General features: G+C 38.8%; 2 protein-coding genes across 45 annotated transcripts in view; both read right to left on the bottom strand.

The window, feature by feature from the left end:
• The window catches only part of lrrfip1a (leucine rich repeat (in FLII) interacting protein 1a), a 28763-nt gene extending 7309 nt beyond the window's left edge, over positions 1-21454 (bottom strand). For 2 of the 42 annotated variants that reach the window (XR_009131599.1, XM_058081329.1), the window contains exons 1-22: positions 20876-21236; positions 13259-13345; positions 10159-10176; positions 9631-9702; positions 8947-8988; positions 8660-8710; positions 8339-8368; positions 7647-7712; positions 7538-7579; positions 7404-7460; positions 5767-5847; positions 5493-5555; positions 4045-4122; positions 3634-3732; positions 3264-3290; positions 3056-3181; positions 2561-2632; positions 2113-2283; positions 1759-1851; positions 1496-1588; positions 1261-1353; positions 710-854 (exon numbers count right to left, since the gene is read on the bottom strand). Coding sequence is in view for 41 of the 42 variants with exons in the window: in XM_058081329.1 (XP_057937312.1) it covers positions 710-854; positions 1261-1353; positions 1496-1588; positions 1759-1851; positions 2113-2283; positions 2561-2632; positions 3056-3181; positions 3264-3290; positions 3634-3732; positions 4045-4122; positions 5493-5555; positions 5767-5847; positions 7404-7460; positions 7538-7579; positions 7647-7712; positions 8339-8368; positions 8660-8710; positions 8947-8988; positions 9631-9702; positions 10159-10176; positions 13259-13345; positions 20876-20974 (1705 nt within the window). In the remaining variant the exon portion in view is untranslated. The other 40 variants (XM_058081373.1, XM_058081372.1, XM_058081342.1 and 37 more) reach the window with 39 other exon arrangements.
• A 905-nt stretch (positions 21455-22359) lies between these two features.
• LOC131135439 (collagen alpha-3(VI) chain-like) overlaps positions 22360-25894 on the bottom strand; it is an 84489-nt gene continuing 80954 nt past the window's right edge. For 2 of the 3 annotated variants that reach the window (XM_058081275.1, XM_058081278.1), the window contains 5 exons: positions 25869-25894; positions 25713-25787; positions 25490-25549; positions 24191-24376; positions 22360-23065 (listed from right to left, as the gene is read on the bottom strand). The exon at positions 25869-25894 is cut by the window's right edge and continues 229 nt beyond it. In XM_058081275.1, coding sequence (XP_057937258.1) covers positions 23022-23065; positions 24191-24376; positions 25490-25549; positions 25713-25787; positions 25869-25894 — 391 coding nt within the window. In that variant the 3' untranslated portion in view covers positions 22360-23021. The remainder of the gene's footprint in view (positions 23066-24190; positions 24377-25489; positions 25550-25712; positions 25788-25868) is intronic. The other variant, XM_058081276.1, reaches the window with a different exon arrangement.

The raw sequence follows: 25894 nt of genomic DNA, 5'->3' as shown, positions 1-25894 counted from the left end.
TAGCTAGCACTATTGTTCAGGAGATGCAAAATAATTTGGGTAATTTCAAATTCAGGTAACTTGGGGTATACTCACACCAGGCCAATTGTACCGCGCTTGGGCCCACTTCACGCCTAAAGTATGTTAAGTGTTGTGTGAGTGAGATGGGCCTGGGAATAATAGCATGACGCACCCACACATCCATGCAAACAATGTAACTGAGTCATATGACTATAATTCAAGTTCAATAAAGACAACCTAAAAATAATCAAATATAGTCAAATAGGGAGTCAGGGAGATTTCTATGAAACAGCAAAAAAGAAGCAACATGACCAGAAAACAGGTTTTAACGCAAATGATCAGTATGAACACCGGCCAGGAGAGGGAGACGGAGTGAAACCCGGGTCAATGACAGTACAAATGGACTAGTGTGAGTATGCTCGTATGAATATAGTTCCATAGTTTAAAGGTAGGTGCATATCAGTGTTAAAGTAAGAAGCAAAAAAAAGAGCTGAAAGTGGAAAACTGAAGCATTAATTCCAAAAAGTAATGTTGATCAAATTCAAATTAATTTTGTAAAAATATCACAAATTGAATAAAGTATTAAGTGCAAACCTTTTTTTTTTTTTTTTTTTGGAGAAACTGACTTTAAGCATTTTGGAATTAAAATCTTCAGTTGGGTTTCTGCAAAGCCATGCAAAGAGGAAGTGTTTTCCACGGGTGTGTTTACCGAGCATGCTGTTCCCCTCTGCTGGGAAAGTGGACGATTCCTGAGCTGGTTGAGGAACAGAGTCTCCGCTGGTGCCGACTTCTGTTTCTGTCTCACCAGCACTGCCGTTGATGCTCATATCAGGTCCCAGTACTATTCCATGTTTCTGGAAACAACATTCTCCAATGTAAGCTTCACATGTTAACTTTCAATGTAAATTCTCATGCATCGTAGATTTATGAAAATACTTCATTACTTAATAATCACACAAATGTAAAATACTGATTTTGTTCACTTCACCAAATTTATTTTCTTACCCACGGCTGTGTGTTTCTGTGTGTATGTAAACAGCCAGACAGATGCTAACATAATGTGTGTATGTGGACGAGTACCAGTTGATATATAAGTTAATATATAAACAGCACAGATTGAAGTTGATATTAATAATATTTTTTTTCACCTATATCACAAAGCAGTGATGCATGTTGGTCTTGAAATATATATATATAAATTCTTATCAGATTACAAAAAAACCTTCCCTTTAAAATGCGGTCCGCTCATCAGCTGATTACCTTTAGAATATCTTTTAGCTTCACAACCTCTTCTCTGAGCTCATCTCGCTCAATTCGGATTGCATCAGTGTATTCTTTCTGTCGCTCTAAGGCCTGAGCAGAGCCCCAAATTGCAGAACGGAGAAGAGTGAAGCATGTTGAAGAAGTTACAAGGACAGAAATTGAGAATAGTGAGGTCAGTTTCATGCAAATGAGACATCTCCACCAAGTCAGTCAGTCAATCCCAGGCCCGTACCCCAATTTTCTTATCCTTCCACTCCACTGTCTCCTGTAGGTCAGATATCTCTCTAGCAAAACCGTCCTGTTTCATACGCAACTGACGGATCTCCTGAAGCAGGAAAAAGGTAGACAGGTGGAACAAAAAAAAAAAACAAAAGAAAAGCTCATGTGTTTTGCAGGAAAGGAAAAGCTGTGAAAGCAGTCTCGGCATGCAAGTTAATAATTCTGCTCTTTTTCTAGCCTGTTTTGAAACATTGACCCTGTAGGGTAAATACTTACATTTAAGAGCTCCTCACTTTGTTTCAGTGTTTCTTTCATTGTTATCAATTGGAACTGAAGCACACTGTGGGCATGCTTCTCTCGCTCAAATTCCTGTGAGGAACAACAGAGAGTTTGCTTTTATCATCCAGAAGGAATTCTGACTCCACTAATAACATTGTAAGAACATAATGCAACATAATATAATTTGTTCATTTTTCAAATATCGTTTCTTTGGATCTCATCAAGTGTGGGCTGGTGACAGCACTTTTTCTTACTAGGTTCAATGCAACTTGTTTTGCATTAAGATGATACACTAGGCTAATACAGACCACTTGGAAATAGGTTAACTGCTATAATTGCCAAAAATCATACCTTGACCTTCTCTTCATACTCCCGCCGGGACTCAGACAGGAGTTCCTCTAGTTCCATCAGCGAGTCCTTAAGCGTATCCACCTGGTACATGAGGTTGTTCTTCTCATTGTCCAGCTGGGCGTTGGATACCATGGCCTTACGATACTTCTCTTCCACTTCTGTCAATGCATCCTAAACCAACATAGACACAATAATGTACAAACTACAGCACAAAATTGTTTTATTTTATTTTTCTCCATCAATAAACTTGCAGGATAAACAAAATAGTAGGAAAGCCAGACATGAATAGAAGCACAGCCACTAAATGGGAGGTTAAGAATCATTACAATGAAGATAGGGACAACATTGGTTTAACCCAAGTACTAATTTTGTGTACAATTACAATGTTGAACAATACAACACACTCCATAAGCCTACGCGATCTTGAGAAGGTTCTTTTGACTTCTACCTTAGCTTCTTTTAGGTTCTGTGTGTACTTGGACTCCACATCTTGAATTTGATCCTTCAGTTCATGAATTTCCTGGTGAGAAGAAGCAGTGTGGAGAAAAGCATGGAGGACATCAGACCAGCTGAAGCAGGAAGGCGGAGAAAAAAGGTGTGTGCAGAGAGAAAGTTTGGTTTTTTGCTGTGAGCAGTTTTAAGGTGTATTTTCAGCCCTGTGTGCATTTTGATAGTGTAGTTCTGTCCGAATCCATATAGTACACCAACCATTGTATATTTACCGGGAATTATGATAACAATAGTTATCTTCCGCAGAAGCAAGTGCAGTAATGGATTTGGGACAGCACTATGTTGTCAAAATTCACGCAAAGTACACAGTGTACACAGTATACTATATACCATATATACACTCGAGACACTGTGCCCTTGATTTCTGCTTTACAAGTGCATTTCTACAGATTGCATAGAATAAATAATAAATAAAAAAAACGTCTTCACGTGCCTTAATTTCTCTCACTGCAGCCTCGGCATCCACAGTTATGGCAGTCTCTACACTTCCTCTCCGTGAGGAAGACCCGCCGAGTGAGGTGAGAGTCGTTGCTGTTAATGCAGAAGCTGATCTGGAACCCTGAAAAAAAAAAGGTTGAATAATTTAGAGCCATGCCAAGAAATAAGTGATGGTATACTACAAAAGATGCTGATCCACTTACTTTCTCGAGATAATCCTTGTCATCTGCCTGTGGAGGCAGATAAAATACAATTAGAGCAAACTCTGGCTGACAAGTAGGCCACAGGGCCCTGGAGTGACTATGCGAAAAGAAACATAATTCTGATTTTTTTTTTTTTTTTTTAAATGGACATTAAGAAATAATTGTCCTAAATATACCACCAATGCAACAGTTAGTACACAACCTCAATCTAATACAATGACATTTTACACATAATATAAATCAACCAGTGACAACGGCATTCCTTGTTTGGTTAAGTGCATGCAAGGAAGAACAGGAGGCTAAAATGGCAACCAAGCAGGAAATTGCCTCACAAAGGCCTTGGCCTCCTGCGGGTGGAAACAAGACTCACATCAGAAAAATCAGGAATAGTAACATCGTCCAGATCCCTGAGGAGGCCACCACTACTTGCTGAGCTTCTTAAATAACTGGCAACAGAACCACAGTTGTCCTAGATTGGCCACCATGGGACGAAACACAACAGACAACCGTTCAAATAAAGTCAACATGTGCTCCACAATATAGAAATATCGTAATTGAAATTTTTTTTTTTGTCATTCTTCCACTGTCTTTTTTCATCTGTAATGAAGAACATTTGTGACATAAAGCTTGAATGAGCAACATTGAGTCGGTCAAAGTTCAATAGGATAAATCAAACAAAGTGATCAAATAAACACACAAAAATTTAGACTTCTAAAGCTTGTGCATGATGTTCCGTGATGTGCACAATAAGCATCTAAGGCTGGGGGGCATGGGGGCTCACCACTGGGCTGGTGCGGGCTGAATTGGCCCTGCTGGAGGTTCTGGAGTTGGAGCGGTGGTAGCTACTGTATTCTAAAGACTGCCAAAAAACACATGGTTACTGCTACCCAAGTGGTGGAACATGCACATACTCACACTAACAGAGTAGCAGGTGCAGTAGCAATATCACGTCAAGTACCACACACAAGAGCAGGCTCAGACAACAGTACTACTACTAATTAGGGATGGGTACCTTCACATGTACTGGTACCCGGTACTGATTGCAGTCACAATTCTCTGTACTTTTGAGTGTGTTTATATGCTAACAAATGAGTTTTCATTTCTTCACGTTGTTATAACACATATTTTCTTATGTTGTTTCGAAATTTGACGAGGCAAGTTGAATAGGAAGTAAAAAAAAAAAATGCATCAGCAAATGATAAAGATGGAGTAGGACTGAATAACCTCTGCTTCTTCCTACTCCTTTTGGACATGTGGAATCATGAATCGTAATATGTGATGTATACCAAAGTAAAATATATGTATGTCCAAATAACAATAAACACACAGGATGTGTTCAGGAGTTATGTGATGTATTAAAATTGTCTTGTACTTCAACCATTTGTTAAACAAGTATGTTTTATTGTATCCATGTATTGAAAAATATGACTTATTTCAGCTTATTTCGCTTTGTGCAATATTAAGGAAATGCAATATATAAAAAATAAATAAATAAATAAAATACAAATAAAAATGCAATATATTAAGTTCTATGTGAAGTATTTCTATAATGCCTCATATTAACTCACTAGCAAGATCTCAGTGTATAGACTGGTCATATATTTCATCTCGCTTCATATTATGTGCATACTGTATTTGTATATAACTCTGGGTAAAACTGTTGATTTGTTAATACTAGGGTTGTTTATATTATTTATTTTTTATATTGTGTATTTTGTACTGTTTAACTGATTCTGTACTCTTGCTGCTGTGCAATGCAAATTTCCCCACTGAGGGATGAATAAAGGCATATCTTATCTTATCTTATCTTAGTACACATTGGCCCCTCCCTCTGGCTTGGTCTTCTCCTCTTGTGAACTGAATGTTGCTAGAAGCGGCAGCCATTTAGGTACCAGAACATACTTTTTATTTTACATGAATCAGTGCTCCAGTAGTACTGACAAAATCCAGTCAGTGCCTATAAAAATATGAAATTCAGTACCCATCCCTAGTATCATGTACTAGTATTAGGTTATCATGTCAGTACCAAGACACATGCTATCCATGTCACAATATGTTAAGTGAAAAACAACCAAGACCAAACTGCAGTTTAACAACTAAGTCAACTACATGCAGCACACCAGTCAAACAAAACAAAAGCAATTTAAATCATGTTCGAACTGAACTCATAGAAAAGCACACAATCGGGTGCATCACACCAAGTGGAGCACCATTCCAAGAAAGACTTACATGGGCGCCAGAGCCAGTGACTCGCTGTGACCCGGAGCAGTGACTGTCCTCATATAAGGCACTCTGTATTTGATGTTACAGACACACACTATGCTCAGGCTTCTGACCTTTTTACATTTCAGTATTTCTCTTCAAGCTTATGAAAGCACTTAAGAAGGCACTACATGTACCCTACCCGGTTAGTTCAAAACAAGATGAAGAATTCACTTTATCCTGTTGTGATTCTTTCCAAAAAGGTTAGGTATAGGTCATTCAGCATTTGCTCCATACCAACCTGGTACGCACCAGTTGAACCTGTGTTCCTAGTGGAGGACAGGCCATTGAGGCTGTACAGGTCAGAGGAAGCATAAGATGCCTGAAAGAGGGAGCCATGAGCATCAGACTGAGACAAGAGCACCCAACCAAGACAGCCAAGCAGATTGCAATATTTGCATCTAGGAGGATGTGATGAGATTTTAACAATACCTTTATGAAAAAGTAAAAAATATACACAAATATGGCAATATATGGCAGTCCACTAATTAAATTTCTACTACATTATATTCTTCTGCACTCCGTATGTATGCCAGCATACTGAGTAACATATGACTTCATTCTTTATCTTTCTTAAAGGGGACCTATTATGCTCCTTTTTCGGCCCTTTGTATCAAATTGTGAACATCTATAATGCAGTTACATACGATAACCGGCTTTCTAGATCTTCCAGAATCTGCACCTATTCCAGCTGTATTTCTTTGGATTTCATGCTTCCCGCGAAAACGGTCTGTTGTCATTTATTCCACCCTTGACCCACTTCCAGGCACACTCTGCTGTGGTTGGTCACACTCCCAAGTGCTCAGGAGGACTTCTGGTGTTGTGACGCTAGCTGACGAACCCAACTTTATAGGAGTTGATAATAAATGGTGAAGTATCTTTTTTCGATGTCCGCTTTTAACATCCCGAATTCAATTCCGGAAGTAGAGACTGGAGAGAAGTTTGTCAAGAAAAGAGGTTACTTCAAGGTAACCTCAGGTAGACCTACTTATAATGGTGGGAAATGGCTATTAGCAACCCCGCTCCCTGTATGCACACTCTATAATGCTACACAGACAACCGCTGTTGTTCCATGACTTACAAAAAATAAACACCGTTAGGACACTGATAAATTGTTACTTACTCTTCTGACTCTTTGACACGGCCGAGTAAAGTCAGGCAAAAGGCGTCAGGCTTCAGCAACAGTTTGTCGGCTAGTCCAGATGCTAAATGGCTCATTTTCAAGATGCCGTTGACAGATTAAAATCTTTTTCTTTTACTGATAGGGAATCAGGAACTCCAACCACTTGTGTCTGATGTTTCTGTGGTTAGGAATTGTAAACAAATGTAGCTTTCCTTTACATCCAAAGAAACACTTCCTGGGAGCCATTGCTAACAACGTGAACGCAGGCACAGAGCTCGGGGGAGGGCAGGCAGCGTATCTGGCCAACAGCGCACGCCCAAGGAAGCGCGGCTATGTGTGACATCACAAACATCCAGTTTTACATCGAGTGTTTTGAGCCATCCGAAACTTCTTTTAGGGCTCAAATGAAACTTTGGTATCGTTTAACAACAGTATACAACATTCTATTTAGGTTCTAGAAAGGTCAGAAAAATGGAAAAAGCATAATAGGTCCCCTTTTAAGTAGAAATGCTTAACACCATCTCCTTCCATCCAACCCATGCACATGCATTACATACAAAGGAAATTATCTTCCCTTTTCAAAACTTTGCTTTATGAATGCCAACAGCTTTGGAGTGAAATATTAGTGTACATTAACACATGATATTCATAGTATGGGTGCAAAAATACTCATTACTGTGCTTTCTCAAACCAAAACGCCACCACAGTGCACTAGAGTATAGATATTAATGGAACATATTGGCCAGCAGACGCACCAACAAATCTCCCCTGGATGAACGTGAGACCCTGCTGTCATCACTCAGTCTTGAACTCTAACAGCAGCAAAGAGAGACAAACCATGACATGTCCAGCTTTCGTCTTTTATGTTAGAGAACAGACAGCTACTAACCCTGCTGGACACAACACTGTACTCATCATCATAGCCGTTCCTCTGCAAACCCAAGAATGAGCCATGTCATCATTTGCCTGTAGGCTATTTGAAAAGCAATAGTACATACATCTTTATCTTTATGCTTATGTTTCTTCTTTTTCTTGGACTTCTTATGTGAGACCAAGGATGAGCCCTTAAGAGTGACAAAAGATAAATATTTGATGACACCAACGTAAACCACAATGTTTGTGGAGAAGATCACACGTCACAACACAAGATCACACAACATAACCATGCCATGTGGGTTGTTATGAAACAGCACACACAAGAACACAAGGTGAAAACAGGACTAAATCTGACATATTTAGGTTGTTGTAAGAGAATGGAATTATGCAATAATGAGTGTACTGGAAGACAATCATCCACGATATACCACAGTGCCTAAGTAGAATAAACAAACACTTGTTAAAACACTTAATTAAATAAGTGAAAAAAATAGTATTATGCAATGTTAATATGTCCAATTATTATGGGGGGCAGAACCTCTGATGATTTTGCTAAGAATTGCAATAACAACAACACAAATCACTGATTGCACTGTTGCTAAACCAAAAAACCCCAAACTACCATGCATTTGAAGAAAAAAAAAAATCAAAATAAAACAACAAACATTTGAAGGAAAAAAAATGCATGCTTTGTATTATGAGGGATGGAGTTACATTTTAATTGCAGTAAAAATGTGTGCATGCTCACAAACAACCACAAACAATTAGTTTGCACTTCAAACTTTTCACTTTGACTTATTAATATCAGCCTTACCCCTGCCCCATAAACTGAATCAAGATCCGACTGTTCAGGAGAAAAAAGTATCAGCAACAACTACTACTGTAAGTGTTAGACAAAGGTTTGAGCCTCCGCATAACGGCACATAACCTCCACATAACCTATGAACACAAAGCGAGGATGTGGATATTTTGGACTGACCTACATTGGATTGCATATTTAACATATTTAACATATAAAAAGCCCATACGTTTTTCTGTATGTGACTCTAGCACCACTGTTCTAGACCTTACATGATTAAAAAGGAAGTTAAAATGTATTAGAGAAGTGTTAAAAGTTGTGCAACGTGTCACTCACCCTGACACTGCCTCGGCTTCCCACTGACAAGCGTTCATCATCATCTGAAAGCTGTGAAACAAAGCAAAATATCGAAACAGATCATTAGGTTTGATATCTTTTGGACAGAAAGTTTCCTATTTAGACTTTGGAGATGCAGAATCGATGTGTGAAAACATCATCATGCATGATCCATCTGTGTATATTTATCCATAATAATAATAATAATAATACTGAATACGTCATCAATGGTTATTTGTTGATCATGAGACGCTTGATGAGATGGAAACAGAGGGAGCGCTACAAACCGTGTGCATCTGTGAGGGGCGTGAGTATCTCTCACTGTCCTCCTGCATTAGGGAAGGGAAGTTAATGATGGGAAAGGATATGAAGAATGAAGGAGGAGACAACAAAGATGGAGGTCACAGACAGAAGATGGTGGTAACCATTGTGGATGCATCCTCTGCTGTTCGAGCTTTGCAGTGGATGGGGAAGTTGCATGTTTTCTCTTCAGTCGTGGCCATTTTGGTAATAATAGCCACATCATGCTCAGATCTTTGGTTTCTCTCCAAAACATCACTTCCATCAAATCATTCAACTATATACTATATAATTGTCTTAAAGGGCAGGCCACAATTCCAAAGGTTAACGTTCTTTAGTCATGGTTAGTAATGTTAAAAGACTCTGTGTTTATATCATTACAGCATTCAAGTGATCCGGGGTAATTTAAAGTAATTCAGAATTTAAACAATAAATCCCATGCGGTCCACACCAATAGAGCAGATGGTCATGTTGATTCAGAGCCAAATGGTTAACTTTGCTCCCCTAAGAGCATTATTACAAAGGATTAAGCTTTGATTCATTACAATCTCTTATGCTGTTAAGGAACATTTTACACGCCACATGCCCTCAAGTCAACAACTCGATAAAATAAATACACATGCAACCGTGCAGCATATTTGGGATAGTGCCACCCAGCACAAAAACTATACCATCCATTGCTCAATATCTCCCCATTTGCCGTCCGCTCTGTCATCTAATTTGGTGTTCAAGCCATAATATTTCTAAAAAAAAAAAAAGCAAGGAATAAAAGCAAAAGAACACAATTCAGTTAAAAGAGCAGTTCAAGTACAGTATGTACTTTGAACATAGTCATGGATTTTTTTTTCTCTTCAGTTTCTTGTTTATTTTTTATTAAGGTACAGTTGTTTGGACAAATATAACTATGACAACAAAAATAGCTCATAAGAGTTACATTTTTCGGAAGCACAATGTTAGTGATAGTTATTCATGTACGAATAAATGATTTAAAAAAAATCAAGCAATCTGTGGACGCTGCTAGATATCATCTCTTGAATTAAACTCTTATGAGCTATTTATGTTATTATCATTACATCTCTCCAAACAAATGTACCTTTGGTTGTATCAGGCATTAAAGTGAACAAATAAAACAAACAAGAGTGGTGTAATTACTTTTTCTATGACTATCTACTATGCCACAGGAACAGGAAGAAGCCTACCTTCTGGACCTGAAAGATCTGTACCGCAACAGCAATCGGGGGAGCAAAGAGAAAGAGAAACATTGGAAGATATGAAAGAACAGAAACTATGATTGCCTTCAAAGGGGACCTACTATGCTCATTTTTAGCTCTTTGTATTGAGTTGTGGACTACATATGATACATACGATAACGCTCACAGAAAGCTTCATAGATCTTCCAGAATCTGCACCTATTCCGGCTATATTTCCTTGGATTTCCAAAACTGTCTGTTTAAATTTATTCCACCCATAGCCACCCTCAGGACATGCCCACTCTGCTTTGATTGTTCCCACACTGCTTGTACAGGTAACAGTTTGGAGAGTAGGGTTGGGCGATAGGGACCTTACCATACTGTATATGACAATATTTTTGGGATGTATCACGATATAACATTTTAATTATAATTTTTTAATTAGTTTAATTTTTTAATTATAATTTTTTTATGACACTCTTTGTTTACATTCCTTACATTAAAGCCGTAAAACACTCACGCTCTGTAAGAGGAGATTCAGCCAACTTTGGTCAGCGTTTTATCGCCATTTGAACCTGTTTAGGTCGGGAGGAGTTTGTTCAGTGTTTGATGATTTTGTGCCACGATACAATAATACAACATTCTAACAATATTTATAGGTCAGAAAAGTAGAAAAAGCATAATAGGCCCCCTTTAAAAAAAAATCAGTGGCAAGCAGTGACAGATGAAGTCTGACTTCAGATTCAGCAGCAAGGTCAAAGTTAATGAAACATGAAAAACATGGAACCTGAAACAACGGCGCATACAAGCACTTTAACAAACACTTTTCATATGTCATCAAGCATTATTGAAGAATACTGAAAGGTGTCGTTACATTTATGACTTTGAGACAAAGTGCTCTACTGTGTTCTACTGAAATGTGTGCGGTCTCTGTCCATTAAAAGCACGATGCGGCACTAATCTAACTAGACGCTTGCAAACATTATAAACCAAATCAAAATGGTTTTTTTTTTTGCTTCAAATATTAACATCTAGTGCAGCTTCTTCATCACTTCACCCGCTCTTTTTGTCCCATCAGTTCTATACTTAGAGTCCTGTATATAGAGATTTACCACCACCGTCTCTGTTGTATACTTGCCCAATCGTCTGTCTGCGAAATTTTAATTATGGCTTTCAGAAACAGATTTGTCTCTAACCTCTGAATGACCTCAGTACCACCGTACTTGATAGAGACGCCCTTATGGGTCCAATGTTCTTGCTCAGGTTCCGTGATGAAAAGTAATGGAGGTCAAGTCTATACTGATGACCAATTACGGCAAAAGTGCCAGATCAACAATGCGGCTGACCTTAATAAAGCATTTTGTCTATGAAGGTTAGATTAAAAAAAAATAAATCTAACCCCCGGACCCCGGGAGGGGTCCCATAAGGTCGAGCGACTGCAGCCAAACAGCGGTGCAAAGACAAAAAAAACTTACAGTATATATTCAATATATAACCTACATATATATGCAGTACCAGTCAAAAGCATGGGCATTTTCTCATCATATTGAATGAAAAGTGTGTCCCAACTATACTATGTTACCCCTCCCGTACTACTAATAGGGGTGTCATATTAGGGGAAATACAAGTAAACACTAAAAATGTTCAATCCTTGGGAGAGAAACTCCAAAAACTGCATTACTTATCTGTCTGGACAGTCAATTAGGTAGAACGCCAAGCACACCCATAAGCCCATTCATCGACTCAGTTGCACAATCAGCTTATATGTTTATACCGATGTTATTTCACTCACCATGCTGCTTTTTTTGACAGGGGGGGTTCCTGGGCGCCTGATGAAGGCTGCCCTCTGCCCCCTACCTGCTACCAGGCGTCCGGCCGTTTTGTAGAACTCAGGTTACCAGCAAAGACGACGGCATCCACGGCAGGTAAGAACCGCCCCCCAGACCGACCACACCAGGGGGGGTCAACGTAGCAATTTAAATCCAAATACGGCACAGGGGACTAATTTAAGTCCAATTTAAAAGAACTCCACCCGCCATTCTCGCACGTTTCAAGCTCACACTTGACGGACGGCAAGTGTGCGGTAGTCCACGCCCAGTGCAACACTGCAGCTTGGACCAAGGAGCGCAACCTGCTAAGCTACTTTAGAACTGAGTTAAAGGATTTAATGGACACACACACACACACACACACAGTTTAACAATGACCGTTAATCCAGTGCATTGGTGGGTGTGCGTACGTGTGTGTGTGTGTATACTGTTGTTGTTTTGGATCAACACCTGGGATTTGACTGGCTATAACAATAATCTAATGTCCTCATAATGTTATGTATTTGCTGTAACAAAAATGCAGTGGTCATATTAACTGTGTTAATTGCAGTAATGTGATAACGCTAATAGATAAGTAGTAACAGGAAGGGGCAGAGGTCGATCTGCATGTATGAGATTACTTGAAGCTAATAATAGAAAGCTTGATGTCCCCGCAGATCAGACATTCTAAACCCGACAACAAACCCCGCAGAACACAAACACGGCCACGCTGCTTGACCCATTTCAACAGAATTCTAATTACGTTTAATTTTGGTACTGCATATTACTAAAGACAGCTGCGATACATTAGTACTTCATTCATAATTCATTGAATATATTGTGAACTTGGCTGCACGGCGGTCGAGTGGTTAGCGCGCAGACCTCACATCTCAATTATGAACCCTAGTTATGGTCCAAATTGTCCATAATGTGAGTGTGAATGGTTGTTTGTCTATATGTGCCCTGTGATTGGCTGGCGACCAGTCCAGGGTGTATCCCGCCTCTTGCCCGAAAACAGCTGGCATAGGCTCCAGCACCCCCGCCACCCTCGTGAGGATAAGCGGTAGAAAATGAATGAATATTATGAACTAGAATACACTGTATGTTTAAATAGCATGCCAAAAGCGTATGGCCATTCATATTTTGAAGAAATGTGTTGTTTGTTCCACCTAAAACAGTTGAAAACCAATAAGAGATTTATTGTAGTGGTCATTTCAGAACAGTATTGGTGATGTGCAGTGCGAACCATCAATAAATGCATCAAAATAAACATGGAACTCAGTGTATTGTCATGTGTTTACCTCTTTTTGTTGTCTTTCAAGTTCTCTCATACGGATCTCTCTGGCTTCTGCCCGAGCTGCCCTTTTTGCTGCCAGCCTTGCCTCAGCCTGTGGGTAGATAAAAAAAACAAGTGGACAATAATGACAATTAAGAAAAGATTTAATAACAAAGCAATTTAGTTTGTTTTTATTTTGAATGTTTTCAACACACCAGAAATAAATGCAGATTCCAGGTTCCTCAATAAACCTTTAATGGCAAAAAGTGACTGTGTTGCCAATCGGTTTGTTTTATACAGTCCTGTTAATATGTACTAATATGAAAAATACTATGCAAATAAAGACAAATTATGCACTATTCATCACTGAGTAAAATCAGTTGACAGTTGCACACAGATTGGAAATTATATGAAAACTATGTTTTGGAAAGTAATTTTGTCGGAAATCCAATAAAATGTATGACTATTATAATGGTGGTGACTACTTCTTTTGAAAAATTTGAAGCAAATGGGACACAGGAAGAATAATTCCTCTCAAAAGACCAATAACGGATGATGTAATGGATTTGCAAAGTTGTTGTATTTTCAGATACACAGTATTTATAGTGCCGTATTTATTTGAGAACATCCAAATCATTGCTCCACTCAGCAATTAATCTACAGAAGGGGCCTTTTCCTTAAAAGGATCTCTCAGACCATAAACTGTGGCTGTGCGCTGCGGAGAATTTGTAAGAGTTTCCTTCCTTTAGCATTGCGGTAGACTGTAACTACAGCTTGTTTGCCTCTCGGCAGGGTTACAGCAACCCCTCCTTTTATTACACTAATGCATTTCTTCAATGTCAGTCTGCATGACCAAGCAACAAGAAAACATAAATACAAAGATTTAAATTTTTTTTTTTTTTTTTTTTTTAGAAGAATTCAAACACCAGCAGCAGAACCATAAATGTGTGGTAGTTTTTGGAACGTAAACAGGTTTTTGGGGTTGCTAAAGTTTTACATATGGAAACTCTTGGCGCCCTGTTATTGGCTGGCGACCAGTCCAGGGTGTACCCCGCCTCTCGCCCGAAGACAGCTGGGATAGGCTCCAGTAGCCCCCCCCCCCCGCGACCCTCGTGAGGATAAGTGGTAGAAAATGAATGAATGAATGAATGAGGATGCTATTGAGGTTCTCATTGGGAGTGACCAGGATGGATAGGATCAGGAACGAGTACATCAGATGGACATTACATTTTAGAGGCCTTGGAGATAAAATCAGAGAGGCCAAAACTGAATGAATGAAACCCTTGGCCCGCTCCATGGATTCCTGACACTATCTTCTCAAGACAATTTTGTCATGATTGTTAATAAACACATAAAATAAGGTTAATAAAGACTTTGATGCAACAGTGATGCACAGTTCGAATTTTTCGTTGTTCTATTATGCAGTGAGTTCCTTACTTTCACAACAAAAGTCAACCATCATCTAGCAAATCTGTGTCTTTCCAATTACATTAGCTCTTCTAAGTGTCATTCATCATTAAGATTGGATGGAACTGGACTGAGTTACGCAATGTTAGAAGAGGGGCTGGCACTTTTTTATGCACGGAGGTTAATTGGCTATTGTGCCCCAGCAGACGGGATAAGCAGTTGTCTATTGGGTCAAGTGAGGTTCAAAGTTCAGAGTTGTTTTGGTATCGTGGTGTGTCTAAAAGCTAACCGGGTTTACGGTCAATATGTGGAAAATGGTGCACCTGATGAAAATGATGAAAGTGGTCAGTGTGTCTGGATGGATGGAAGGATTTGTGTAGACTGTTTACATTTACTGCCAAAATAAAGCTATTTTTGTCTGCTTTTTATCTACTATCAAATCAAATCAACTTTATTTGTGTAGCACTTTTCCTGCAAAGACATGCAACACAAAGTGCTTTAAAAACAATTACCACAATTAAAAGGAAAAACAAATACTAAGAAAGCCCCTCCCTCCCACCCTCTATACTAGACACACACACACACACAATCACACACAGTAGTGAGACATGGCATGGCACTGAGGATCAAGGAAACGCCACCTTTGGGGCCGTCCACACTGCCATCGGGGGACCAGCACCCGGGCCCCCGACTCTGACAGACGGGCGGACCCCCACATTAAAAGGGAGGAACCCCCAGCCGGCCGGGTCGAAGGGACCCAAGGATGGCACCCCCTCAGCAGACCCGACACACTTTCCCCAGTGTGGACCACCCATGGGGAAATACTGGAGTTAAAAGCTAAAGACTAAAAGCATAAAATAGGACTAAAACAATAAAAACATAAGAAAAGTTTAAAAATATTAGTTAAAAGCCTGATTAAAAAAGTGTGTCTTTAATCTTTTTTTAAAAAAATATCAATATCAAAAATATCTACTACTATACTATGCGGCTTCAAAGTTGAGTTGCAATCATGTTTATGTTTGTGATTGGTCAAACATTACTTTCATCGAGCCAACCAAAAAGAAGTTGTACTTTTGACAATCTGTGTTTAGATCTTCCAGTCAGTACAGCAGGGTACTAAATGTTGAGTATTAGCCCAACAAATCAATCAACTTGCTGCAAATGTATTGTAAACAGGTCTGCTATCTGTTGACTTTGTTCTGCCAGTTTGCTGGTTGCATTGCCACGGCCGTCACCACTTCGCTATGGCGTTGACACCTTGGTTGGGCAAATAAACAGGAAACCATTTGTGATAACAATCTTGACTGGTTTGTGCATGAGATGATGTCATCAGGAGGAAATGCACACAAAATGGCCCACTTCCTTCTAAGGACAAATGGTCGTGGGAGGCGCAGGAAAAGTAAGGAAATAAATCAGCAACTGTGTGGGCTTCAAGTACATGGCACAGTCTTTGGAGTATTTGTGCCAAAGCTCGGATTTCCGCCTTTGTGGAAAACAATCAAGCACATGCAGCCTTGATTACACGTGTGGTACTTAACCATAATCAATAAATTAATAAGAGATTGGTATGGTGTACATAAACCTACTGTTCCTATTTTTATATGCGAAAATGACTATTGCTTACTGTGTACATTAGAGACAGACATATTTATTGGCTGGACTTTTATGACGTGTCATAGATTAATCAATAACAGTGAATGTTTGATATATTACAATAACTTTTTTATTATAAGTCCTTTAATGTTGCATTAGATAGATGCAACTGTCATACATTATCACTTAATTAGCTAAATTGCCACTTGTGTTTATTTTAAAAATGGTCAACTATCGTATCAAATTTGACTAAATATAATATATATTTTAATTTCACAGGCAGAGGGAAAGATTTTGGTGTGGATGGTGTGGAGCCAATTCACAAAAAAACTCAACATGCGGGAGCTGCAACATCTGCAGTGTGCAAGTCAGCCAGGATTCTAGCACCAGCAAAGCAAAAAAACACTAGAAAAGTAAATGACAAAGACGCATGTGTTACTAATTAAACTTCCTTCCTAAACTTTCTCAATTGAGTAGTCTTCTGCTTCTTTGTGTTTAATCATATTTTGGGTATGATAAGAATCTGTGTTCATGTACAGCGTAGAGTATATCCGATGTATATCAATGCTCTTTGATATATCGGCCGATATAGCGGATATCGTTTATTTCCAGCCCCCAATCCCAAAAATGCCATCAGTCAGGCTCTAGTGCACATCACTGCATGCTTTGGTTGTTCCTTCATATAATGATTAACTTAAGCTGGAACTGCAAAAGGACATCGTTTCCCCCCCCCCCCCCCCCGCTGTTCATCATCAAGACTAAGCTACTTCACAGTCTTAAACGCCTCACAGAGCTGCCTGGTATTTTAATCCCTGCTTTAATTGTTTTCTCAAAGTAAAGCAGCAGAGTCTGCTACTCAGATGTTAGCATGTGAACTAAAAATGACAATGCAATTCATATATGACAATTCATATAAAACTAAATATTTGACATAACAGTGTTTGGCTTCAGGTTAGTTTTGCACACATGCATGTGGCTGCAAAACCCATCACATTACACTTTTTATACACTTTTCTAGAACGGCAATAACGTTTTGTCACATTTCTCTCTTGTTTAAAGGGGGCTTATTATGCTAATTTTTCAACCCACATAAAAAAAAAAACACACAATAACTCACACAGAAAACACTTCCGGGTAAGCACACTCTGCTGTGATGGCTCACACGCCCACAGTGCTGCCTAACTATGAACCACATAAGGAAATCAGCCCCTCTGTGACATCACAAAGGGGCACTTTTACCACGCCTTTTGAAACCGAGTGTTTTGAGCCATTCCAAACTTCTTTCAGGGCTCACTTCTAAATACACAAACCTAATTATCTGAAACTTTGACATCGTTTAATACAAGAATACAACATTCTAACAACATTTGTAGGTCAGAAAAGTGGAAAAAGTATAATAAGTCCACTTTAAACACACTGTCAAAGTTGAAAAAGATGATGAATAATAATAAATAATAATCGACTGTGTTGGACACAATAAATTATTAAGTGACTGACGAGTATTTCACTCCTAAAATGTAAACCAAGAATAAATGTTCGACGTAAACCAAAACACACGCTAACTGAGGTTCAAATGTATAGGACAGGGGTCAGGAACCTTTACTATTAGGGCCTGTCCACACGGGAAAATTCTTGGGATTTTTTGGAGGGTGGATTGCAAAACAAAAAGGTCCAGACTGGAACTGCTGCGGTTTGACTGATGCTGCACCGTGGGCCTCGAAAACTCATCATACTATGTCAAGTGTTTGTTCTTAAAATGTCGTATTAAATTATAACGTGCTACTTGCAAGCCTTTATTTGGGACTTGAGTCGAGACTTGGAATTAAAGACAAATCACGGACTTTCTCCCACCTCTGGTGCAGGGTCATCAAACGACATTGTTTTATTTTTCATTGTTTCACTGAAGTAACGCAACAGATCAATGGGCTGTGTGGTCTTCAACAGTTGGTTTTACATGACTAAAAGTTTCTCTAGGGTTAGCATTGTGAGACCTTAACGTTTTCGAGCAAGTGGTAGCTTTCCACCACCATCCCCCTACAGACAGACCTCATCTAAAACTAGGGTGCAGCAACAGCTGATGTGTCAGGGTACTATTTTTAAACTCTTTAGCAGAACAGGCCAACTCATCAGGGTGGTTGTACCACAACCCTCGACTGCTCTGCTACTTAAAGACACAGCCTTCCTCATCAGGATAAAAACAAAAAAAAAGCAAAGAAGAATGAGGATTCATTCAACCACAAAACACTTGTTTTTTCTCAAGTGTGTCAGATCTATAAACGCACCCCGAACCTCTGCTGATGACGGAAACAAACTGAGGTCTGAGCGTTAACAGTTACCAGCAAGGGTAATGTAAAAGCTCAAGTTAGCATACAGCAGCATAAACACTAGAGCACAAACAGATGTTCAAACTTTACAGGGTTTTATCGCTGGTCTCATGGTATTAGCTGCTACAACAGAATTAAAATGAATATTATGGTAATTATATAGTGTAAATTGTCCATAGGTGCAAATGTTTCAATGCTGAAATGTGTCATTTTATTCTCTGGTGACCCCATCTCTTACCCAAAGTCAGCTGGGGTAGACTCCAGCTCACCACGGTGCTACAGCAAATGAATAAATGTCTGGCCAATGATGCTAGTCAATCCTGATGGGTTAAATTTACCATGAACACAAATTTAAAAAATAGTATGCGTCTCTTCTACAAACTATATTTTAACAAGATAAAGACATAAATCAAATTTTCACTTTTCACAGAAGTCGACTGTCACTACTGTTTCCATGCACGTAATATTCACATATTAACACAATATAGTAAATAATGTGAAAAACTTTGGGAGATATGCAGCACATGAAGCATGCCGACTACTCGGATGGCAAAGAATTGTGGGATTTGTTTGGGTCTAGTATGACGTGGAACGGAGGCGATAAAGGTTTACTTTTGTAGGGGGAGGAGGAAACAAATGTAATGTTAGATATCCTTAAAAACTTCAATTGTATGTAGTGCAACACCTTCATATTGTTTGTGGATGCATTTTTTTTTCCATACATTGATCTATCGGCCCGACACAAATAAATGTAGACCCCCACAGATACATTTGGTGCTACCTTTGTTTTTTTTAAGATTTGTCTCCCACTACATCCCGGTCGGTGTCCGTGTAGCTTGTTGCTACAGCTCTGTACATTATATTCTGATTCTTAACACATTTCATAAGCACCTGGTTTGCTAGAGAATTACAATTAGAAAACAAAGCAGGAGGGAATTCAGTGTTGCTGGTTTAGTGACTCATGAAAACAATTAACAACATTGCCTGGGATGACTGGACACTTTTGGAGACTCAAACATGAAAGAACATATCACTCGGCTGTGACCCGCTTCTACATGAGTACAAACCAGGAAACATCATGAATGTTTTTTTTTTTTTAATGAAAGAGGATATTTTTGTTTTCAGCTTTGGTAGTATTTATATAAGGTATATCAAACAATTTATACTATATTAAAGTGATGACAATACAGTGTAAACCTCTCCCACTGTTTGCAAACTTTGCCAAGTACGGCGTTGCAGTTCATGTGGTAATCCAGCCAGTTGTGCAAGATTGAACGTGTATTGTTTACAAGAGGAATATTTGTTCTTTTCCTATCTGGCAGGTTATTAAACACAGAGCTTTTAAGTGACACTTCTTATACTCATAATAATCTGCATGTAAGTAAGTGTTAACATTATAAATGTGTTTACCAGGAAATGTAAACATATCACAATGTAGTCCTGCTAATGACTTGTTATGTTTCTGGTTGATCGGATTGATGTACATAGAAAACGGATGGATGGGATATACGGTTAGCATGTCGGCCACACATGGGTTCGAATCTCTGTGTGGAGTTTGTATGTTCGGAATGGGTTTTCTCCGGGTACTCCGGTTTCATCCCATATTCCAAAAACATTTATTAGAGACTCCAAATTGTCCATAGGTATGAATGTGAGTGTGAATGGTTGTTTGTCTATATGTGCCCTGTGATTGGCTGGCCAACAGTCCAGGGTGCACCCCGCCTCTCGCCCAAAGACAGCTGGGATAGGCTCCAGCCTACCCTGTGAACGAATGGATGGGATATACGGTTAGCATGTCGGCTACACATGGGTTCGAGTCTCTGTGTGGAGTTTATGTTCCGGGTACTCCGGTTTCCTCCCACATTCCAAAAACATGCTAGGTTAATTGGCAACTCCAAATTGTCCATAGGTATGAATATGAGTGTGAATGGTTGTTTGTCTATATGTGCCCTGTGATTGGCTGGCCACCAGTCCAGGGAGTAAGACACCTGGGATAGGCTCCAGCGTACCCACGACCCCAGTGAGGATAAGCAGCATAAAAATTGTATGTATGGATGGATATACATATTGTATCAAATCTTTATTGATATCCATAAAGTGATATTATACCGTAGGTTGTTCACATGGACATATATACCTGTATATCATATCATAGGTTATTGTTCTCTATGATATAGATGTGATATCATAGGTTGTTGTTCACATTGATACAGTATATGTTAATATTCATGTGAGCTATGATACAAAATGACTTGAGATATACTGTTTTATGATTTCTATACGTATGTTTTAAAAAAAGAGTGGACTAACTGACTCACCTCTTTAGCTATAAGATTTAAAGCATCGTCCTCTGCTGTACTTCTGTCTTTGTTGCTGCTTCGTTTCCGTCCTGTGCCCTGGCTGCCCATGTTGGACATGTTGGACAGGACGCGTCCAACACTTTTAAAAGTTCACTTCGCTCCAACGATGACACCACAAGTATCCTCAGAACCGAGCGGCACGACGGCAGCTAACACGTCAACGTAAAAGACGTGAAAGGAAACGTAACTTCAGTCACACATCGTCCCGGAGTGAAGTCGATGCGGTGTAGTCCCGCTGTGTAGTCATGGAGCACAGTTAAAAGTCATGCAGTCAGTTTTTCATGTCGTCACACATCCGTCTTCTTCCTGTGTTCGGTCACAGCGCGCACGCGCCCTGACTCGCGCACACAATGTGATTAAAAAAAAACAAAAAACTCTTGTACCACATTGCATTGAGTTCAATAGTGTCATTACAATAATTAAGATTTGTAAAAGCAGTTTCGTCACAATTACCACAACCATGTGTTGATGCGGACAAACAAATATATTTACCTCTCCTCGGCGTGACGGCATGGAAGACATGTTACCTTAGGAACATGCAGCAATTTAAACATTTCATGCAACGGAAACAAGAATACACGACTTCCGTGCGAACGGTACACTTTACTGCTGTGGAAGTCGGCATGTTTGTTTAGTTCAATTGCACTACGCCAACGACTTCTAACTCATATCTAATGACTACGGACGACTTTCATGATTGTTATTAGATTATATTCCGAATTAAATTATTATTATTAAATATAATTGTTATATATAAATATATATAAAAATATATATTTTTTATATACAGTATTTTCAGGCAACCTGTAATATTTAACCATTAATATTTATTTTTATATAATTTAAAATACATAATTTTGTATGCATTTTTAAAGCAATCAGTGTTTTTCTACAACTAATTCCAACGTTTAATGATGTGTGTATTTCTAATATATAATTAATATTGTATTAATATTTATATTAACATGTTTTTAAAGATGTAAATGTTACATAGATGGTCCGTACAAGGTCATTATGTAGGTAAATGTCGCCATCAAGTGTTCATTATGTGTAAGTGCAATGCTTCAGGGAAAAGTAATTATCGGGGATACAAGGTTAATGAATAACGTTTTTAATTCATTGTTTTGTAGTTATTAATGTACCGTAGGGACATTCGTAACTCGGGATGTCACCCAGATCAGTTAGCGCCTCGGGGTGTTTTCAGGAATGAAATATTTTAATGGAAAGTGCAGTACATAAACTTAATCAATTAACATCTATTATAAATAGGGGTGTCACGAGACCAGACAATATTACTAAATTACAGTATTACTAAAGAAAAGTTAATTAAAGAAAAGTACAATGCTAGCGGCCTTGCTTTCACCCACTGAGACATATTGCTGACAAAAGGGCTCACTCCATTCATACGTTGTTCTATGGAAGAAACATGCAAAAGTGCGGAATTCAAGGCACAGAAGTTGTAAATGTTTATTAGAAAGTCTGTTTTATTTTGTGTTCTATAAAGTTTCAGTATATCCAAATGAAACAACAAAAAAAACAACAACAAATACATTCGATCTTGCTTCATTTTCTTAGATGGACGTTTGAGGCAGTGGATGGAGAACTTAATGTATTTGCATTCAAGCAATTAAGGACACTTTAATACAAGACTTGTGTAAACTGTTCTGTGGGCTTGGTGACTATAAGAAATGATTATAAAAGGATCAATGGCATTCAATAAAACAATTTGTGAATGGGGCATGTACAACACAAAAAGATAGAAAGCTTGGTGAACTCATTAATGCAAGTTCCAAATATATTTAGCGCTTGCTTAACTATAAATGTGCATTGTGAAGACGTGTCAGATGACTTTACTGTACAAAACTGAATGCACCAAATTCATCCATGTGCAAAACAAACACGTTATGTAGCACCAGTAGATGAAAACAAGTCATGCAACAAATTGTGTTGCTTTCATTGGTAACAAAAAAAAAGAAAGCAGTTCAAGATATTTGGGGTCAAGTCCATTAGTGTGGAATCCAGTGCAGCCTCTATTCTTACAGTATGACCAGTGTGGATGAGTCTCCTCCAAACAAAAAGACTGGCCATGCGGGCTCCGCGTCTCCTATGTGCTTATTGAGGCCATGACTCCTTGCTTGATGGCGACTGCTGAAAATGCAAAAGGTTCTTTCATCAGAAGGGAATCATATTGCAAAAATACACAAAGCTTGTGTACCTTCACACATGTACAGTACAGAAATACATCAGGGTGGCCCTATAGCCTGGACATATAATATACACACATATACATACTGTATATACACATACTGTAAGCATAGGCTCCAGCATACCCCCGAGACCCTGGTGAGGATAAGTGTCATAGATAAAGAATAGATAAAATATGCCAAAAAACATTAAGAATTAATACATAAAATTATGTATGTATTATTTTTTATTATTTATAATTTAAAGAAAAATTGAAAATATTGTAAAAAATATATGTATATAAAAAATACAAGTATAAAATAAATTATGCATAAATATATGAATACATAATAAAATAATAATGATATATTATAATATTATAATATATAAATATATATATATTCTATATAATATATTATATAGAATATATATATAATATAATAATATATATTTTTATTATTTATAATTTAAAAGAAAAATGTAAAATATTTAATAATTTATTGTTATTAAAAATACAAGTATAAAATAAATAATGCATAAATAAATGAATACATAATAAAATAATAATAATTATATAATATCATAATTTATATTTTACATATTTTATAAGTATTTATGTATAATAATATAAACCAATATATATTACAATTGATAAATTAATAAAAACTCTACATTTACTAGGCTGCACGGTCGATCGAGTGGTTAGCATGCAGGCCACACAGCTAGGAGACCCGCGTTCGATCCCACCTGCGCCATCTCTGTGTGGAGTTTGCATGTTCTCCCCGTGCATGCGTGGGTTTTCTCCGGGTACTCCGGTTTCCTCCCACATTCCAAAAACATGCTAGGTTAATTGGTGACTCCAAATTGTCCATAGGTATGAATGTGAGTGTGAATGGTTGTTTGTCTATATGTGCCCTGTTCCTGTTTAGGAATCAGAGCAGTCTGATGGAATGCTAAATACTTGTTTTACACTCTGTCCACAGTCCCACCTGTCATCTTGTTTGATCTTGTATTTATGTTTGAGAAAAGTAACAGTAGGTCCACCATGCTAACATTCTAGCTGGAGTCCCCTTGGAAGACATCACGTACCTGCATTTCCACAAGCCCTCACACACTGTTCATGCGTGTCGAAGCGATTCTGGTTTCCTCCACAGCCTCCATACCAGAAGCGTGCGCAGCTCTTGCTGGGAGCATCGTAGTGCCACTTCAGGACAAATTTGGCACATGTTCCCTCCTCTTTGGGAAGCTTACAGACGTCCACATCTGTAGAGGATGCTGGCAAGTAAACACAATTATATTCAGCATTTGTGATGCTAAGGTAGAGTGGCTGCTATCATTGGTTTAAAAAAATGAGTAGAGTCGTCCCTGGCACTTTTGCGGTTCAAACCAAGTATTATAAATACAGTCTTTTATTCTTTATGCTAGAGGTCTGTCAGACTGATCTATGGCAGGAGTGGAACTTTGCACACACTATAAACCTTGCAATGCTACTTGCATGGAGTGTTGCCCCATTCACTGGTTTTGTGACGAGTGACTGTTTTTTCCATTGGAGTTTGGGTTTGCTCGGCCATCTCTGTGTGGAGTTTGCATGTTCTCCCCGTGCATGTGTGGGTTTTTTTTTTCCGGGTACTCCGGTTTCCTCCCACATTCCAAAAACATGCTAGGTTAATTGGCAACTCCAAATTGTCCATAGGTATGAATGTGAGTGTGAATGGTTGTTTGTCTATATGTGCCCTGTGATTGGCTGGCCACCAGTCCAGGGTGTACCCCGCCTCTCGCCCGAAGACAGCTGGGATAGGCTCCAGCACCTCCCTGCATATGCCTTCTATCAAAACATGTGATAATGGTGTCCACAGTATTTCAGAAATTCACGATTTCCTGGTTCTACACTCTAAGTATCATGGGAACTGTAGTTCCATTGTCTCATTTTGTTCTCCCAATATCGTGTACTGTCTCGTGTTGTGAGCTCAGTGTATTGTGACGACCCCCATTAACTCCACGCAATTCATTCATTCATTCATTCATTTTCTACCGTTTATCCTCACGAGGGTCGCTGGAGCCTATCCTGGTGGCCAGCCAATCACAGGGCACATATAGACAAACAACCATTCACACTCACATTCATACCTATGGATAATTTGGAGTCGCCAATTAACCTAGCATGTTTTTGGAATGTGGGAGGAAACCGGAGTACCCGGGGAAAACCCACGCATGCACGGGGCGAACATGCAAACTCCACACAGGGATGGGCGAGGGTGGAATTGAACCCTGGTCTCCTAACTGTGAGGTCTGCGTGCTAACCACTCGACCGCCGTGCCGCCTCCACGCAATTGAATGCGTGTTAATGAAAAATTAATGAAAAATGAAGGTGAGTGTCTTAGAGCTTACTTTTAGCCGGGCGACTCTCCACTTTCTCAACCTGCTGGACCTCAGGCTGAGGCTCTGGCACTGTTATGACAGATATTTATAAAAATACATAAATGCATACTTACTGTATGGATACATGTATAGACATACACAATCGGGTATGACACCAATTAACAATGACAAACTAAGTATTACTGTATATCACTGCCAAAGCATGTACTTATTAACATGCAAAGATACTCACCAGTCTCTGGTTTGTCCAGTGGTGTGGTATTTACTGGACTGGTCTTCTGGTTGATGGTTCCATGCTCTGCTGCCTCTGCCAAAGACACATGTATTTGTGAAGCTTTAATTACATTGCGTTACTTAAACAATCTATTCTGTTTGAAATCCAACTTACTCGTAGTGATAATGCCTTTGTGAGTG

Source organism: Doryrhamphus excisus, chromosome 9 (genome assembly GCF_030265055.1).
Source record: "Doryrhamphus excisus isolate RoL2022-K1 chromosome 9, RoL_Dexc_1.0, whole genome shotgun sequence".
NCBI lineage: Eukaryota > Metazoa > Chordata > Actinopteri > Syngnathiformes > Syngnathidae > Doryrhamphus > Doryrhamphus excisus.
Note: the sequence above shows the minus strand (reverse complement) of the source record. Positions and strands in the feature narration are given on the sequence as shown.